General features: G+C 42.4%; 1 protein-coding gene across 2 annotated transcripts in view; it reads right to left on the minus strand.

Annotated features, from left to right (window-relative positions):
• The window catches only part of LOC117524799 (neuropilin-2-like), a 414,867-nt gene that overhangs the window by 16,579 nt on the left and 377,459 nt on the right, over positions 1-20,829 (minus strand). The window contains exon 17 of one of the 2 annotated variants that reach the window (XM_034186624.1): positions 2,573-4,285. The exons of the other annotated variant lie outside the window; for it this stretch is intronic. Within the exon in view, the coding sequence (XP_034042515.1) occupies positions 3,927-4,285 (359 nt within the window). The 3' untranslated portion in view covers positions 2,573-3,926. Of the gene's footprint in view, positions 1-2,572; positions 4,286-20,829 lie in introns of those variants that run through there. 2 annotated transcript variants of the gene reach the window in all.

Here is a 20,829-nt window from a genome sequence, read left to right on the forward strand (position 1 = left end):
AGATATTTATGGAGTATGTTCATGGCCGACTTGGTTTTTCTAATCATATTTTTAGTCTTCTGGTTTGTAACGAATGTGATACATGACCTGGACCGATTGTCATGGTAATAGTCTGATATGGGAAAATATCAGACCAGAAATCAGCCTATCAGAGCGTGCGTAGCATCATAGCCATATAATAAAAAGGGATATTGTTTAGTATAGTACTGTTAATATGCATATGTTGCCGACATGAACGAGCAAAGCTCTTCAGCATCTCACCATGTCATTTAGGTCCTTCTTACTTTTTTTGATTAAGTGCTTCAGGGGACCATGAGCATGGCGGGCTCCGCTCCCCCATACTCCCCGCCTTTTAAATATATATATATTTTTTGCCTTTCAGCTTCTGGGGGAGCTTTTAGGACAGTGTTGTCCGGTTTGTGGCTTTGTCTACCATGGGCAGATTTTTTGTGCCATTTCCAGTTTGTGGCTTCGTCTACCATTCCGACAGTATTGTCTGGTTTGTGGCTTTGTTTTTGTATGACAATGTTGTCCGATTTGTTGCTTCATCTACCATCTGTTTGTGGCTTTTTACGACAATGTTTGTGGCTTTGTCTACCATTGAGCAAGCTTCACGCCGTTGCGCGGCCCTTCACTCGTATAAAGGGCTCACGTGTTTACTGTGAGTTGGCACAGTATCTGCACGCAGATTGGAGTGGTGGCTCAAAAAAAGTCCAGGGCTGAATTTTTGTTCTAGTCCAGCCCTGGCTTATCCTATCCATTCTTGTCCATCCCAAAGAGAATCGCAACATCTTCAGCTCTGTCACCTCCATAAATCGTTAAGATCGTCATAGTAAGTTCATTATACTGTTTAAAAGAAAAAAGTATAAAATGATCATTTTTAAAATAAGACATCGTAACAACTTTTAGTCTGACTGTGAGCATGCAAACACAAACAGCTACCATAGCAGTGTTAACTTTGTCTTATTTCATACAGGCTTTCACAAACATGATCAAAAATGATTAGAACCTTGAATAAAATTATTATTTGTAAGCAAAGAAGTGCTGAAGGTCTTTTTTAAACCACCTTTTACCTTTCAAAGATGTGCCCTGGAAAACCGGACAAGTTAAGCCCCATTCCGTTAAGCATAAGGTTTGAAACCTTGTCCTTACCTTAGAAAACATTAGATGATCAGAGACGATGGCCATGATGAACCAGGACAGTCTGTCATTGTGCTGTGGTCTTGTTTCAAAATTGCCTAAATTTTCAAGATGTTCGAAAATTAATTTTTTTCTATAGTGAACTTTGACATACTTTGGTAATGCCTTGCATTTAGATGGAACCCATAATGTTATCATGAATGCCATGTGGAAGAGGTGGACATCAGCACTTTTGTGGCACATTCCACTGTTACAGGAGATTTTGTAATGAAAGACGTGCAGAGGAATTCGCGTGTCGGGACAGAGCCGCTAATGGCGCACAACAAAAAGCACGTCCGTGTTGGAAATCATTCAGAAGATTCAGACGGCTTTCGGTGGCTTTTCAGTCGAGTGAGTATCCGAGAAATTGTGTAACAGCTGGGCATGTCACAACTTGTCCTGTGAGACTTCCAACACGGACGTGTTTGTTGTTGTGCACCAATGTGGCTCCGTCTCGATGCACAAATTCCTCCGCACGTCTTTCATTACAAAATCTCCTGTAACAGTGGAATGTGCCGCAAAAGTGCTGATGTCCACCTCTTCCACAATTTCTCTGGTAGTCAGACGACGTCCCGGATCAACACAGCGTTCAGTTTGGAAATGATCTGGTCGTTTCAGCCTGTCGATGGCCGCTCGGAGCGCAGCGCGCCCTCCGCCAGTGTGGGCCGTCTTTAATCCGGTTGTAATGCTCCTTAATTTGTGTGACGCCCAGAGTATCCTCACCAAAAGCCGTCTGAATCTTCCGAATGGTTTCCACCTGGCTGTCTCTCACAGTTTCTGGAAAAATTTGATTAGCGCTGCTCCAATCGCTCAGCCATTTCCCTGACAATGAAAATCCGACGAGGGGGGTGGACCAGTGCTCACTCAAAGCCTGCCCACAGGCGAATGATGCAACCGACAGCCGTGAAAAAAGTCAAGCATGCGCACGAAGGTTCAAGCTTGGCTGATGCAAGCGCACGATTCAAATCCATATAGTTTTTAAAAAAAATAAAAAGGTCGGATAGTTTTCTAACAGACCTCGTATTATGTAGTCATTTTGGCTGTGATGATGTTTGCATTCTAATTCAATAGTGCACTGATTAAAACTGTTTTTTGACCCAAGTGAAGTGATGAAACCAAAAATACCTTAAAAATAGGACCTATGTTGAAAATTTTGGGAGTTGCCCTTTAATTAAAATAATGTGGTTCAAGTAACATATATTCTTTAAGGTGATCAGTTTCCTTAAACTCTTTGAGTTGAGCTGGTCTAAGTCAAAAACTATGTAAACAAACAAACAAACAAAGGTTTTGTGGGTGGATGTGACAGGCTGATGGTGATGACATGATGAGGTGACCTGAGCCGTGACACTGGATCAGTGGTTTTCCAAAAGGCCTCACAAGAACGAAAGGTTTCGTCACAGCTTATATATTTGGTCTTTCCAGCTGAACTGGACTTTTGACTTCATTGTCAAAGAAATTTTCAGGTTCCATAAATACTGCATTAGAGAGCTTCTGAATTTAAGACAACTCACAAAACAAACCAGATTAGCTACAAAAAAAAAACAAAAAAAAAAAACAATTTCGGCACAACACAGGCAGCAAAGGAAACAAGTCCCGCACATACACATACTCATTACTTCTGATTTGGTTTTCTTTTACATTCACCCGTTTGCAAAACACACAAAAACATTTCATTTGAACATGAACAGACACAGGCATTGAGTATCCATGAGATCCAGGCAACAACAGGCAGAGATGCTCCATTCGATGCTGAGGCACTACCTCATTCTGAGAGGTCACAGTTTAAAGCACATTTATAAGTCATCAAAAAACAAACAAAAAAAAAAGCACAAAACAAAAAACAAAGCAGGGTGTCCAGGCTGATTTTGGACATGTAGAGGACACCCCAGAAAACTGCCTTGTGGCTTCGTGGCTGTGCGAGAGTGTCTCCAGGTGTGCAGGAGGAGATGTAAGCTGTCTCATACCATTTCACCTGCTGTGTAAAGCACAACACCGATTAGACGCTCCCACTCTGATGGAGGAGCACACAGCTTGACTGCATGCGCCCCACTAATTCCTCCCCCTCGCTGTCTTTCTACTTCTCCTTTTCTTTCCTGCTCGCAGTCTCCTCAGTGTGAGTGGACAAATAAGCAGCGGCTCCTGGCCGTCACGCACAGACAGCCTTTCGCTTTGTGCAGCTCACAGATGCGGCGTGTCTTTGTTGGTCTCTTTCTCCACCTGTGTGCAAATCCCTTCTTCGTCTGACAGGGTGTTTGTTGTCTAAGCTGCAGATCAGAGCCAAGTGGACAAACATATCCTGCTTTGACATTTGCATGGCGTCACCACGCAGGTGTCTGCTTTGGATTTGATTACGTCAGCTTGTTTATTTGATGACTGGAGCAGCACATAGGTTCTGGTGTGAGTTTTTCCATTAAATCCTTCATACTCTCTTTGCAACAACTTAAAAAAAAAAAAAAAAAATCAATAAATAAAAATCACGCTATCATGTTTCTGTGATGCCTCTCATCTGTCAGCATATCCTCCAGGACAGATACAGATATAGTTGCTGTCTTTGCAAGTCATAGTTCTCCTGTCATTCTGACAGTTTCACTTGAGGAGGAGGTTTGGTGAAGGTGCATCCTGATCACCGCTGGTCAGCCGTCATCAGCAAAAGAACCAGAGTGCAGCAGCTGTAGCAGTATCCTTGTAAATCATCTTCAGTGAAGAAGGCTGTTGACAGCGAAGGCTGTTGTTGATGTCTAATCTTTTCAATACTGTGAATCATAGCCATCGTCTTTCTCCAGTCTGATGGTGAGCATGGGTTCCAGACCGGACCCTGCTGGTACATTAGGGTACAGGCGACTTTGGTTGGGGTTGTGGTTCTGGTAGTTTTGCTGATCTGGATACTGGTTGTGATATACCACTGAATGATGATGATGATGATGATGGCTGCTGGTGCTCTTCTTCGGGGTGCAGTTGTACCGACGACATCGTAGTATCACCACTACTGATACAGTGACCAGCAGCAAGAGGGCGCCACCAGCCACCGACACATAGTACCAGTAGGCAGGGATGGAAAGCACTGCCACTGTGTCTACTGTAGGTTCCATTCCAGATATGGCACCCCCTGGAGGGCAGGAGGACACATTAATGGTTGGCTTGGTGGACGAGGGAGGCATGCATGCATACCACATTGGAGAGTTTAATTAGTGGGGCAGTGAGCTGATGATATTGTGATTTTTTTTTTTTTTTTGGTATAAATATTTCATACAATAATCATATCCCCCCTTTACGTTAAGCCACATTCAGCTACTGATATTGGCATCCAAAACCAGAGTTAGCTCACTGACTCCAAATTTAAACAACCAAGGGCATTTCGTGTCACGCACAGTTTTTTAAATTTTCAGCAACAGTTGCACATATTGTTGTCAAATGTGATTTTATGCATTACTGTATTTTTGATCAATGCAAATCACAGAAGCAGTAGCTACACGCTGACACGTAACAGCCCAGTCTCACACTTTTTTCGTGCTCACGTCACGAAATGAGTCACATTTTCATGACACGTTTTTTTTTAAGTTTACTATTTCTAACCTTACCTTTACCCCTAACCATAACCTCCACATACCCTTCCACATCACCCCACATTTCGTGCTCCCGTCACAAAATGAATTCATGCTCCCATCACAAAAATGTCTGCTTTTCATGACGGTATCATGAACCACAGATAAACTGACTTTTCGTGATGCCGTCACGAAATGGTGTGAGACTGGGTTGCACGTAACGACCTATGCCATGCGTCAGGATTGGATCACAGGATGCACGGTCACGGCTTGATGCAGTGATTTGTGGACAAAGAGGTGAGGAGTGGTTTGGTGTGATGCAACTGATCTGTCTTATCATCAAAGGTGCAGCAAAGAGAGAACGTTGGAAAAGAGAATAGATAAAATCCAGCAGAAAGGATGAGAGGTGACATTATGAAGAAAAGAATGGAATGAAAAAGAGTGGTATAATATGTGAGAAGGGAGTCTATGGGAGAGGAAGAAGACAGAGGGAGTGAGAGCTAATCCTGCCATGATATCTTTAATCCTGCATTAAAGGGTTTGTCAGAAACTGAGAGAGAGAGAGAGAGAGAGAGAGAGAGAGAGAGAGAGAGAGAGAGAGAGAGAGGGCAGAAAGCTGGAAAGAACAAGGAAGCAGGACCAGGTCAAGCACTAGAGATGACAGAAGATGATGAAAGAATGCAGGAAGAGAAGAGCAGTGAGAAAAGACAGAACTGTAAGAGAAAAGGGTGGGGCTTAATTTTTTTCAACTTCACACTCTTTATGGGTTTAAATTTGGCTTTGATTGTAAAGCTGCATTCTAAGCACCCTGCATACACAGACACCAGAGGATTAAGACACAAAAGATTTCCAGGCCAACATAAACTGACCCATTGTTGCTTGTTTTTTTTTTTTTTTTTTGCTTTAAAAAAAATGAAAAGAAAAAAGGCAATGCTTTGTCAGACCACTATTGCTAGTGGATGTCATGTTCAAAGGTGTGATGTTCAAGGAATGTTTTTTGAATTAGCTGCCTGGGGGGATGGATATATATATATATACGAGGGCTGTCAATAAAGTAACGGTCCTTTTTATTTTTTTCAAAAACTATATGGATTTCATTCATATGTTTTTACGTCAGACATGCTTGAACCCTCGTGCGCATGCGTGAGTTTTTCCACGCCTGTCGGTGACGTCATTCGCCTGTGAGCACTCCTTGTGGGAGGAGTCCGTCCAGCCCCTCGTCCGGAATTCCTTTGTCTGAGAAGTTGCTGAGAGACTGGCGCTTTGTTTGATCAAAATTTTTTCTAAACCTGTGAGACACATCGAAGTGGACACGGTTCGAAAAATTAAGCTGGTTTTCAGTGAAAATTTTAACGGCTGATGAGAGATTTTGAGGTGATTCTGTCGCTTTAAGAACTTCCCACGTGCGAGACGTCGCTCAGCGCTCTCAGGCGGCGTCATCAGCCTGTTTCAAGCTTAAAACCTTCACATTTCAGGCTCTATTGATCCAGGACGTCGTGAGAGAACAGAGAAGTTTCAGAAGAAGTCGGTTTCAGCATTTTATCCGGATATTCCCACTGTTTAAAGGAGATTTTTTTAATGAAAGACGTGCGGACGGGTCCACGCGTCGGGACGCAGCCGACGCAGTGCGGCGGCACAGGAAAAACACCTCCATGTTGATAACCATTTGTAAAATCCAGGCGGCTTTTGATGGCTTTCAGTGGAGTGAGTATATGAGAAATTGTTTAACAGCAGGACATGTTCCAACTTGTCCTTAAGGCTTTCAACAGAGGTGTTTTTCCTGTGGCGGAGCCGACACGCGGACCCGTCCACACGTCTTTCATTAAAAAAATCTCCTTTAACAGTGGAATATCCGGATAAAATGCTGAAACCGACTTCTTCTGAAACTTCTCTGTTCTCTCACGACGTCCTGGATCAATAGAGCCTGAAATGTGGAGGTTTTCAGCTTGAACAGGCTGACAACGGCGGCTGAGAGCGCTGCGCGACATCTCGCACCGTGGGAAGTCCTTAAAGCGACAGAATCACCTCAAAATCTCTCATCAGCCGTTAAAATTTTCACTGAAAACCAGCTTAATTTTTCGAACCACTTCGATGTGTCTCACAGGTTTAGAAAAAATTTTGATCAAACAACGCGCCAGTCTCTCATCAACTTCTCAGACAAAGGAATTCCGACGAGGGGCTGGACGACTCCTCCCACAAGGAGTGCTCACAGGCGAATGACGTCACCGACAGGCGTGGAAAAACTCACGCATGTGCACGAGGGTTCAAGCATGTCTGACGTAAAAACATATGAATGAAATCCATATAGTTTTTGAAAAAAATAAAAAAGGACCGTTACTTTATTGACAGCCCTCGTATATATATATATATGTATATGTATATATATATATATATGTATATGTATATATATGTCTGTCTGTCTATTTTTAAGGCAGTAGTAGAAGTTGTGCATGTGTCTGTTGCATGGAGCATTATCAGTGTGTTAGTCTCCTCTTGTCAGAAGCCAAATGCCTCTCTGGGTACCATGGAAACAAAAACCCAATATTGTGGCTTACTGTCATTAAAAAATACATTTTTGATTTTTTTTTTTTTCCCCTCCAATTTGTTCCTGAATGTCAGCATTTTCCTCTGAGCTTATGTGATCACCCTGTGACTCCGTCTCTATGAATGTTAAAGGTGGCTTACAGTTTGTGCTAAAAGATTTTTTTTGACGGTACTAAGAATGAGTTGAGCAAACCTCAAAAACATCTTCTTTTATCTTTGTGGAACATAATAAAATAGGTTTTCCTTTGATGTCACATGCCCACAATTTCCCTTTATGACATTTTAAAAATCTGATGGTTATAAAAGTTCATCGGTAGGTAAAGGTAGAAACTTAAAAAAACAACATTTTGTTCAATATATATGTCTCTACTAGTAGACTCTCTGTACTAGTAGAGTCTCCGATCGAAGAGTCTCCTGGCAGAACTGGAGACTCTGCTACAGGGGTGGGCAACTTGTTCCAGAAAGGGCCAAGAGGGTGCAGGTTTTCTTTGCAGCCACTGACTCCACCAGGTGATTTCACTGACTAACTGATTCCATCTGCTCAAAGCGATATTAATCAGTGAAATCACCTGGTGGAGTCAATGGCTGCAAAGAAAACCTGCACCCTCTTGGCCCTTTCTGGAACAAGTTGCCCATCCCTGCTCTACAAGTAGAGACTCCGATTCTACCGAGCTATTCATTATCATGACAAGATGATATCTAGACATAGAATGACAGCAGTACCTTACTGTGGAAATTAGAAACATATCTGTTATATCAACTTCACATTAGAGCCACAACATGCTGAAGCGATCACAGTAAGAAAGTAAGAACTTGTAATCAACAGAAACTCTATTAGTAGATTCTCTGAATTCTGCCAGTAGAGTCTCCAATCGGCAGTGGGGAATAGGTTTCATTACAGTAGAAGTCTTTTGGAAAGCGCTGTAACTAGGTTTAAGGATATGATTCCTTCTTTGTTATGTTCTCCAATGCCATATACCAACACAGTGCAGAGTAGCTACCTAAACTCTGTAAGTGAGATAGAGTATCTCGTCAATAGTTTTATATCCTCATCGAGCACAACGTTGGATGCTGTAGCTCCTCTGAAAAAAGAGAGCCTTAAATCAGAAGTGCCTGACTCCGTGGTGTAACTCACAAACTCGCAGCTTAAAGCAGATAACCCGTAAGTTGGAGAGGAAATGGTGTCTCACTAATTTAGAAGATCTTCACTTAGCCTGGAAAAAGAGTCTGTTGCTCTATAAAAAAGCCCTCCGTAAAGCTAGGACATCTTACTACTCATCACTAATTGAAGAAAATAAGAACAACCCCAGGTTTCTTTTCAGCACTGTAGCCAGGCTGACAAAGAGTCAGAGCTCTATTGAGCCGAGTATTCCTTTAACTTTAATTAGTAATGACTTCATGACTTTCTTTGCTAATAAAATTTTAACTATTAGAGAAAAAATTACTCATAACCATCCCAAAGACATATCGTTATCTTTGGCTGCTTTCAGTAATGCTGGTATTTGGTTAGACTCTCTCTCTCTGATTGTTCTGTCTGAGTCATTTTCATTAGTTACTTCCTCCAAACCATCAAGATATCTATTAGACCCCATTCCTACCAGACTGGTCAAGGAAGCCCTACCATTAATTAATGCTTCGATCTTAAATATGATCAATCTATCTTTATTAGTTGGCTATGTACCACAGGCTTTTAAGGTGGCAGTAATTAAACCATTACTTAAAAAGCCATCACTTGACCCAGCTATCTTAGCTAATTATAGACCAATCTCCAACCTTCCTTTTCTCTCAAAAATTCTTGAAAAGGTAGTTGTAAAACAGCGTTTCAGTCAGGTTTTAGAATTCATTATAGTACAGAAACAGCATTAGTGAAGGTTACAAATGATCTTCTTATGGCCTCAGACAGTGGACTCATCTCTGTGCTTGTCCTGTTAGACCTCAGTGCTGCTTTTGATACTGTTGACCATAAAATTTTATTACTGTCAGGGCAGGAGGGAGCCCGTCACCAGGAGTGGCTGGACCCACAATGCAAACCCCCAGACAAGGCTTTGGTGTGGGAGAAATCATGGTCTTTATTCCAGGCTTGGTTTCGGTACACATGTAATCAGTCAGCGTGGCAGAGGTACAAACAGGATCAGGCTGAGACGCAGTCACAAACGAGCAGGGTTCAGAGGCACGAGCAAACTCAGACATCCGGGATGAAGCAAAAGGCATGGTCGAGGTACAGAGCAAAGTTCGGAACACGGCAAGACAAAAACAGGACTGTGATGGGTGCTGGAAAGAGTAAAAAGACTACAATCTGGCGAAGAAGTGAAGGACTGTGGAGTTTAAATACTTGTGGACTAATTAGGGAGAAGTGAGGGACAGATGGTGTAAACGAGGTGCACGTGAGGAACAATCTAGAAGGGGTGTGGCTTCTGGCTAAAGAGTAAGACAGGGCAAAAGTGTGAGGAAGGGAGTGAGCAAAGTGGCGTGATGTAATAGACAAAGACATGGGAGCAGGTGCAAGAGTGTGAGTGAACAGAAACAGACTGCATCAAAGTGAGGGGAAAACATAATGTCAGGTGTAGGGCGTGGAGTGAACAGAAGTACAAACGCAACACTTTTGGTTTTGCTCCCATTTTGTACGAGATTAACTCAAAGATCTAAAACTTTTTCCACATACACAATATCACCATTTCCCTCAAATATTGTTCACAAACCAGTCTAAATCTGTGATAGTGAGCACTTCTCCTTTGCTGAGATAATCCATCCCACCTCACAGGTGTGCCATATCAAGATGCTGATTAGACACCATGATTAGTGCACAGGTGTGCCTTAGACTGTCCACAATAAAAGGCCACTCTGAAAGGAGCAGTTTTATCACACAGCACAATGCCACAGATGTCGCAAGATTTGAGGGAGCGTGCAATTGGCATGCTGACAGCAGGAATGTCAACCAGAGCTGTTGCTCGTGTATTGAATGTTCATTTCTCTACCATAAGCCATCTCCAAAGGCGTTTCAGAGAATTTGGCAGTACATCCAACCAGCTTCACAACCGCAGACCACGTGTAACCACACCAGCCCAGGACCTCCACATCCAGCATGTTCACCTCCAAGATCGTCTGAGACCAGCCACTCGGACAGCTGCTGAAACAATCGGTTTGCATAACCAAAGAATTTCTGCACAAACTGTCAGAAACCGTCTCAGGGAAGCTCATCTGCATGCTCGTCGTCCTCATCGGGGTCTCGACCTGACTCCAGTTCGTCGTCATAACCGACTTGAGTGGGCAAATGCTCACATTCGCTGGCGTTTGGCACGTTGGAGAGGTGTTCTCTTCACGGATGATGCGAAGGAGATGTTGTTAAGGATTTTATATATATATATATATGTTATCACTGTTAAACATTTGTACCTTCGTCTTCTTTCTTATGAAAACGGTGTTGTGCTGTTTGCACCTAACCCCGAGAATGTATGTGTTATTCAACCTTGTTTTAGCATGCTGGGGTCAATCTGAACTGGGAATGAAGAGCTGGATGTACTTATTATTATTATTATACAACTTGTTTTCGTAGCCGCTAACGACTGGGAGTGAAGCATGACGGGGTCAGGCTAAACTGGGAGTAAAAGAACTGAAGGTTGATTTGACTGTTGTGATGTGATGCTTAGGGTGAAGACCAGGACACTCCAGGCAGATGCACAACAGCTGATAACTGCAACAGACGAACGGGATGTGCTGACCTTCGACGATAAGAGTAAAAGAAAGAAACTGTTTTTCCTTACAGCTGCACTTATTGACGTATGTGTTTATGTTATGGGAAGAAACTTGTCTCGCGTTGTCCCCCCCCCCCTTAGGACAAGTTTCATGATGTAATGAGGGCTTCTCTAATAAAAAGAGCGGGAGAACAGGCCAGACTTTAGTGTAGCCTTGGTGTACAGCCTGGCCGCACTCCGCGCGTGATTAATTTGACTTTCTGTCTCACTGGTGTTTCTTGACTCTGTTTGTCTTATCAAAGGTTTTAAGAATGTTTGGAGGAGAAAATACCCAACATTGACTGGGGGCTACGTCCGGGATCTCAACAATACCGGAGGTGTCCAGCGGAGGTCGTCAAGTCCAGACGTAAATCCTTGGCCAAGGTCCGATCGATTGATCGTGTCTGCAATTGTCAACCACCGTTGGCATCGTCTGGTTGACGAGATTTTCCCGAAGAAGACAGACAGGAAGTCGAGTCAGTGAGTAAAATTTCTTTGTAAACAGTACTGAGTGAGTGGTGATCAGATCACAAAAACAGTTAAATTCCGCAAGCGATGATACAGAATCGTCTGTTAATGCAAAGCAGTTAAACTCTGTAAGGAGGGTGCGGACTCCTCTGTTTATATACGCGTACCGGTAGGGGATAAAAGTGATCACATAAAACAGTTAAACTCCGTAAGCGATGATACAGAATCGTCTGTTAATGAAACACAGTTAAACTCTGTAAGGAGGGCGGACTCCTCTACGGTTGCGAGGGACGCACGTAGTTAAATTCCGGAAGGAGGATACGGACTCCTCTGTTTTAATACGTAAAGGAAATCCCGGGTAGAAATACGTGCACTGTAAAAAAGCAGTTAAATTTGGCAGGGACGGCGGAGTCCCCTAATGCAGGACATTAGTTAAATTTCACGGGAGGGCGAGCTCCCCTGGGCTAAGAATACGCGTACGATTATTAAAAGTGTTTCTATGTGTAAATAGTGTTTTGTGTAAGTGTAAATAACTGTGTGAAAGTGTAATACTTTGGACAACGTTAGTGACAACCGTGCGTGTGGAAGCAGAGGCAAGTGATTCCGCTTCCTACGGGGAGGTGAAAGGAATCAACCACACGACGGCAAATTAATTGTCACGTCCAAAGAAAGTGTGAAAACTTCAGATTTAGAACACCCTAGGTGTGCCCCCGTCTGAAGTCCAAATTATAACAAGGGATAATAAAAATGGGGGGTAAGACGTCTAAAAATAAGGAAAATTTATCAACTGACGACTGGAAATTTATGGAAGCAAAAAAAATCCAAAAGCAACAAAGAAATTGGAGACCTGGATAAATAAACATGAATTTGACGGACGACTGAACCTGATCAGTATACAGAAGCTAAAGAAGGAGTTAGAACAGCAACATAAAGGTGATGAGAAAAAGATGCAGAAAGTAGGGGCAGATTTAGTGGCATTTTGGGAGGAGGAAGCAGAGAACAGACAGAAGGGAGCAGAGAAGCGACGATTAGAGAAAGCAAGGAAAAAGAAAGCTGTAGGTAAGGCAGAAGAAGATGTGATAATTCAGCACAGAGAACCAGAACAGCCTCAGCAACCACCGCCGGCTGGATCGTCGGTGACAACAACACCCTTATCTCCTCTACCAGAGGATGACGATGTACCGCCACCACAGTATGATTTGGCAGTAAAACCTAAGGTAAAAAGTGAAAAACCAGAAAAACCACAAACACGCAGTCAAGCGAAAGTGCCTACAGCCCCTCCCATGGTGGAACACAGTGACCAGGGAGGTGCCTATCCTATGATAGAAGTACCAAATCCTCGTGCAGGAACAGCAGGACAGCGATCAACCATGCTCGTATATCGAACATGGAATGCTGATGATATCAAAGCAGCAGTCGACATGATACCATTGCCACATGTCGACATTGAGGGATTTATGCAGGATATAGAAAACATTAGAAGTTCTTACCACCTTAGTGGACCTGAAGTCCAACAGGTGTGGATGAAAGCATGTGGCCCTAAATGGAGTCAGATACGCGGAGACTGGAATCCTGCAGACCAGGATGGCGTACCATTGCCACATGATGATCCAGTCTTGAAAACAAGAGTGGAAGCTATGATTACACGTGCAAAAGGTGTGTTAGGACCAAAGATAAATTATACTGAAATTACCAGGACAACTCAGAAAGAAGGAGAGCCATGGACAGAGTTTAGATGCAGATTTGAGAGTGTATTTAGAGTCCATAGTGGCATATTGCCAGGAACACCAGTGTATGAAAACAAATTGAAAAATATTTCACCTGTGAAGCTGACAATGACCGATTTGATTCATGATGGCAACTCAACAGCTGTCATAACAGTAACAGGTGCCACTGAAGATGTTTTAAAATTGAGATTCACAGGTATGCCATTACATGTGTCACTTTGTAAGCCATATTTGACAGAATGGCAAGAATTGGGACTGGCAGTCATAACAGCTTTGTCAGCCACTGATTGGAGCAGAGTTGGACCACGAACGGAGTTCAGTCCATCAACTAAATTGTATAAAGTGCCAGTTAATGTCTCATTGGTGCTGACAGCTGGAACACACATTGATGTGTCCACTTCACAATCCTGAGTGTTTCAGTTGAGTCCTGAAGAAGATGATCTTCTCTCTTCAGTACCATCAGGATTGTGGACAACAGGTCCTTCAGACGTAGGACTGATAAAAAATGCACAACCTGTAGTTATAAGACCAAAAACAGAATACAGACCATGTGTAAGACAGTATCCATTGAAACCTGATGCAATTGAAGGAATCAGGCCAGTAATAGAGAATTTATTAACAGCAGGAGTAATAGTGCCATGTCCAGATTCACCATGTAACACACCCATATTTCCTGTAAAAAAGGCTCCGCCCTCAGTGGGGTGGAGAATGATTCAAGATCTGCAGGCAGTAAATGCTGCTGTGATTAAAAGAGCACCATGTGTCCCAGATCCACACACCTTGTTAAATTCGCTGAGACCAAATTCTAATAGTTTCTCAGTAATTGACATAAGTAATGCATTTTTCTCTGTGCCAGTACACCCAGATAGTCAATTCTGGTTTGCTTTTACCTTTAAAGGACAACGATATACATTTACCAGATTACCGCAGGGTTACGCAGAGAGTCCAACTATTTATTCTCAAGTCATGTCAGCATGTTTAGCCAATTTCGTTCCACCGGCAGATAGCCAACTATTAGTGTATGTTGATGACATTCTGATTGCCTCTGACGCACGAGAAAACTGCATAACTGACACAGTAGCATTATTATGTTTCTTATTTGATAATGGCCACAAAGTGAGTAAAAACAAAGTTCAGTTGTGTAGGGATAAAGTAAAATATTTAGGACATGAATTATCAGCCACAGGGCGCACGATCCTGTCTGACAGGAAGGAAGCAATTTTACACGCTCCAAAACCACAAACCAAAAAGCAGATGATGTCATTTCTTGGACTGACAAATTACTGCAGGGCATGGATTCCCTGCTATGCAGAATTGACTAGTCCACTTTCTGATTTGATGTACAAGGATGATATTTCAATGTCAACCGTGTTGGAATGGAACAAAGATGCTGAGGAAGCTTTTGTAAAAGTAAAACAAACATTAGTGTCATCCACAGTTTTGGCACTACCAGATTATAGTAAACCATTCATTCAAACAGCTGATTGTAAGAATAAGTTCATGACTAGTGTTTTGGTTCAAGTGTATGGCTCAAAATTAAGGCCAGTTGCCTACTACTCATCTAAATTGGATGCAGTGGCAAGTGCTCTACCACCATGTGTACAGGCTGTTGTTGCAGCCTCTATGGCTGTTCAAAGTAGCAGTAATGTTGTTCTATTCCATCAGTTGACACTGAAAGTTCCACATGCAGTTTCTGCACTTCTGTTGCAGACAAACATGAGCCTTTTGTCCCCAGCAAGACATCTTTCGTGCATGTCCTTGCTATTATCACAACCACACCTTACGGTAGAGCGCTGTACAACATTGAATCCATCCACATTGATACCTTTACCTGAGGATGGTGAGCCGCACAATTGTCTTGATGTAGCTACGGTCTGTACGAAAGCACGCCCAGACCTCCAGGACACACCCATCCCAAACAGTACAATTGTGTATGTGGATGGTTCTTCCACTAAAAACGCTTATGGACAAACACAATCTGGATATGCTGTTGTCACAAATTCAGAAGTATTGGATTCTGCTTCATTGCCATCCTCATTTTCAGCACAAGCAGCTGAATTAGTTGCTTTAACTGCAGCTTGCTATCTGTTTAAAGGTACGGCTGTAACAATTTATACAGACAGCCAGTACGCTTTTAGCACAGTGCATGTGTTTGCAAAACTGTGGGAAGAGCGTGGAATGGTGACATCATCTGGAAAGCCAGTGACTCATGCCACACTCCTAACTGCACTACTGAAGGCTGTGAAATTGCCTAAACAAATTGCTATATGCAAATGTGCGGCTCACACCAAGGGCTCTGACAGTATTTCAAAAGGAAATGATTTTGCTGACAGAGCAGCAAAAGAGGCAGCAGCAGCTTCTTCTATTTTTGTTGTACAGGAAACCACTCCAGATTTGCATTTAGGTCATACACTGCTTGCTGACATGCAACAGCAGGCAACTGAAAGAAAAACAGATGTGGATAAATAAAGGAGCTACGTATGCAAATGATTTGTACGTATGCCCACAAAAGAAACCCATATTGCCAAAAAATATGTTTAAATGGGCAGCTATTATGAGCCATGGCGTGATGCATGTCTCATCAGGGGGTATGATATCGCAATTGCAATCTATTTTTTGTCTTTATGGGTTCGATGCATATGCAAAACAGCATTGTAGAGCATGCATGACATGTGCAAAACACAATTCACAAGGCAATTTGAGACCCCAAAGAGACAAATTTCCAACACCACAATATCCCTTTCAAGTGATTCACATGGATTATATACAGCTGAGTAAACATGAAGGGAAGGAATTTTGTTTAGTCGTAATTGATGCCTTCTCAAAATGGGTAGAATTGTTCCCTACAAAACATGCAGATGCACTTACAGTGGCTAAGGCATTGTGCAAAGACATCATTCCACGATTTGGAATACCAGAAACAGTTTATTCAGATAATGGAGTGCATTTTGTTAATACAATAGTGCAATACGTAGGAGAAGCGCTACAGGTCAATCTCAAAAATCATTGTGCTTATCATCCACACAGTGCCGGATTAGTGGAAAGGACAAAGGGCACAATAAAAATAAGATTAAGGAAATGTATAGAAGAGACAAAACGAACCTGGATTGAATGTTGGACCTAGTAAAATTGTATATGAGAATAACACCAACACCATCAGGGTTAACACCATTTGAGATACTTTATGGACGACCATATCGTCTACCAATTTTGACATGGATACTAAAACAGCAGATGAGGAACAAACATTAGCAAATTTTATGAAAAAGACATTAACACAGAAAGAGATAACTTAAACACATTTACTGCCGAATAATTTTGATCTTCCACAGGACGGCCTTCCAGTAGTCTAGCCAGGAGACTGGGTGTTCATCAGAGTGATTAAGAGGAAGAACTGGTCCAGTCCTCGTTGGGAAGGTCTATACCAAGTGCTGTTAACAACACCAACTGCAGTAAAGATAGTGGAGAGATCAACGTGGATACATCACTGTAAGATACAGCGTGTGTTGGCTGCCTCCACAGTGTAAGGGGAAGTCTGGCTACAAAGGGAGTCTATTTAATTAGCAATAGATTGTCTCACTGCCTCAGTGCAACCACTTATATGATAGGGATTTCAACAGAGGACGTACAAGCGTGCCCAAGTGCTGGTCCATTGACTAGACTGAAGGGAAACGCAAAAATATCATCACGTTAAATTGTCATCACAACGGCCATTCCCAAATTGCTTTTACGGGACAGGGAATAAAACTGTAAGTAAAATTAAGAAACGTCTGTGTACCCAAACGTATGTTTTATCAAATAATTTAAGCCTAGCCAAAACATAATATGTGGATGGTACTTATCTTCATCACATTGGACGGGGATGTAATTATACAGGCTCCTGTCCATGGGGAACGGATGAATCATGTGCTTATGTTAGTAAGTTTTTGCTACCACCTGTAAATGGTACTCCGGTGTATGATGACATCTATTGGCTTTGTGGTTCCAGACTGTACATGAGTCTCCCACCAAATTGGGGTGGTGTGTGTGCACCTACCCAGGTGACTGACCATACATATGTGGTAGGACCTCCACAGAGAAGAATGGCAGCACCAGACGGAGGAGATTGATATACCCAGATGTGTTACCACATGATCACATGTGGGGCTCGGATGTACTAAAGGACCAAAAAATTGTGGTCTGTAGGAGATAAAATAGCACATTCATTGTTCCCCTGGATAGGAGTGGGAAAAAATTCATTAATGATTGAAACTCTGAATTATCGATTGGGTCTGTTCATGAATGTAACTAAAAAAATAGTAGCAGCTCAAAACACTGAAATAGATGCTTTACGTACCATGGTGATGCAAAATCGCATGGTTTTAGACTTGCTTACTGGTTCACAGGGAGGAGTTTGTGTTCTGCTGAACACAACATGCTGTACTTTCATCCCAGACTCCATTCATTCAGTGGATATGCAGGACGCATTGGAAGAGCTGAATAAACTTCGTGATGCAATGCATAAAGACACCCTAGCCGTGAACCGGTGGAATCCCTGGTCCTGGTTGACTTCAGGACCATGTTGGCAGTTACTATTGAAAATGGTGACACCAGTTATTATAGTCCTAATTCTGATTGGACTTTGCATGTGTTGTGTGATCCCTTATATCAAAACAATGGTTGGCAAAATGGTGTCAAATACATTTGTACAGTGTAATCTGGCCTTCCAACAAACTATGCCAAAATATCAAGCATTGAAACAGTCAGACCTTAGTGGAGAAAACTATAATGACTGTACTGAGAATTATGATGATATTGAAAAGCTCACAACTCCAGTTCAAGCTTGAACTGTTGACGTGATGAGTTAACACACTCTTAGCCTATGAAGCTTTAGCTGAAAAAGTAATAAGACAAGTGGTGTAGTCGAATAATACAGAAAAACGGTTCATTTATCCTCTCTTATTCCTGAGGATTGGCAGAAAGGCATAGCCAGACATAGAGTAAAAAGAGATTGGAAAGGAGTAGGAAATCCAACATATATTGACGCAATAGGAGTCCCCAGAGGAGTGCCTGACGAGTATAAACTGGTTGATCAAATAGCAGCTGGATTCGAATCTTCCATCTGTTGGTGGTGTTCAATTAATAAAAACGTGGACAGAATAAACTAAGTTAATAAACTAACTAACTAAGCTGGGTGATGCCTACTATATGTTTAACAGGCGATAAACAGGTGGGAAATGTTAAGGATTTTATATATATATATATATATATATGTTATCACTGTTAAACATTTGTACCTTCGTCTTCTTTCTTATGAAAAGGGTGTTGTGCTGTTTGCACCTAACCCCGAGAATGTATGTGTTATTCAACCTTGTTTTAGCATGCTGGGGTCAATCTGAACTGGGAATGAAGAGCTGGATGTACTTATTATTATTATTATACATCTTGTTTTCGTAGCCGCTAACGACTGGGAGTGAAGCATGACGGGGTCAGGCTAAACTGGGAGTAAAAGAACTGAAGGTTGATTTGACTGTTGTGATGTGATGCTTAGGGTGAAGACCAGGACACTCCAGGCAGATGCACAACAGCTGATAACTGCAACAGACGAACGGGATGTGCTGACCTTCGACGATAAGAGTAAAAGAAAGAAACTGTTTTTCCTTACAGCTGCACTTATTGACGTATGTGTTTATGTTACGGGAAGAAACTTGTCTCGCGTTGTCCCCCCCCCCCCTTAGGACAAGTTTCATGATGTAATGGGGGCTTCTCTAATAAAAAGAGCGGGAGAACAGGCCAGACTTTAGTGTAGCCTTGGTGTACAGCCTGGCCGCACTCCGCGCGTGATTAATTTGACTTTCTGTCTCACTGGTGTTTCTTGACTCTGTTTGTCTTATCAAAGGTTTTAAGAATGTTTGGAGGAGAAAATACCCAACAGATGTGTTGCACTGCATGAGGCATATGGTGGTCACACCAGATACTGACTGGTATCCCCCCCAGTAAAACAAAACTGCACCTTTCAGAGTGGCCTTTTATTGTGGGCAGTCTAAGGCACACCTGTGCACTAATCATGGTGTCTAATCAGCATTTTGATATGGCACACTTGTGAGGTGGGATGGATTATCTCAGCAAAGGAGAAGTGCTCACTATCACAGATTTCGACTGGTTTGTGAACAATATTTGAGGGAAATGGTGATATTGTGTACGTGGAAAAAGTTTTAGATCTTTGAGTTCATCTCATACAAAATGGGAGCAAAACCAAAAGTGTTGCGTTTATATTTTTGTTGAGTATAACTGGGCGTGAGACCAGGAATGAAGACATGATGGGAGGTGCAGAGTGGAAACAAACAGCAAAAGCAGAACAGAGTAAAATGGAAATCAGGGTCAGAATGTAATACAACAACAGGAACCAAAATCAAACATGAGCATAAATACAAGAGCAACTAGAACTGATCAGAAAATCAATACAAAAGCAGAATTAAACAGGAACAGACTAATCAACAGAAATCAAAACCCGATATAAAAGTATAACAGAAAACATATACAGATGAAAGCTAAATGAAAAACAATGAAAACACAAACTGGCTGAACAAAACTAGAACAGAACTTGACAATGGCTAAAGTATGGAAAGTAACAAAGTGATAAGAAAAACATAACAGAATAACTCATGATGAAAATCATTACTGATAAATCAACGCAGAAGCAGACGGAGAACCACAACAAGGGGAAAAACAAGGGCTCAGTGCCCTGACCCGGCCAAATCCCTGACAGTACCCCCTCCCAAAGCATCCGACACCGGACAGACGCAACAACACAACCTGACAGGGGGAGGGCGGCGGGGGAAAACACAAGGAGGAGGGCACACAGAGACCTGAGCAGCACACAGGAGGCCCACATGGCAGGAGACCCCACGGATGACCGAAAACAAGATCAAAAACAGGTGCCGGAAGCGGCGGGAGTGAAATACTAGCAGGAGGACGGCCATAATGAAAAATCCAGCGCACAGGCATAGCAGGGAACCGACTCCGGGCAAGGTCCAGAGGACGACCATGAGGCTTCACAAAGTGGCTAGCCATATCAGTGACCGGACTCTGGGGGGCATGGGACACAGAGGCGGAGATACAAGTACACAAAGGAACAGATCTGGGGACTAGACGCCTGGAACCACATAAAAGAAAAAACAGCCGTTTAAAAGGGAAATAAACCAAGTGGCAAAACCACAGAAATGAACAAATCAGTGAAACCCAGACTGCCCCAAAAACCCACCACGAGGGAAAACTGTAGCTAGTCTCCAAACCCCAGTACTGTGTAACCATCCCAGTGATTGAGGGCCAGGGGTTTAGTGTATTCAAATAGGGCTTCAACCATTGAAGTAAAGCACTAATATGAGCAGCCAAAAGGAGTTTAAACAAGGCACACAAATACAAGATCAAAAAACCTACAGTGTTTAGTAACCACTTGCAGGAGATAGTATACAGCCAAGGAACAGAAATATCACCTGAGAACAGGCCACCCTTGTATATCTTGTTATGCAAATCATTCACACTGATCATTCCAGATAAATCTGTAAAGTGATCTAGACTGAAAGAATAATTTGGGAACCAGTAAACGGATACAGCACCTGCCTGAAAGATGTTACATCCCCCAAAATAACGACCTTC

This window comes from Thalassophryne amazonica, chromosome 14 (genome assembly GCF_902500255.1).
Source record: "Thalassophryne amazonica chromosome 14, fThaAma1.1, whole genome shotgun sequence".
NCBI classification, from domain to species: domain Eukaryota; kingdom Metazoa; phylum Chordata; class Actinopteri; order Batrachoidiformes; family Batrachoididae; genus Thalassophryne; species Thalassophryne amazonica.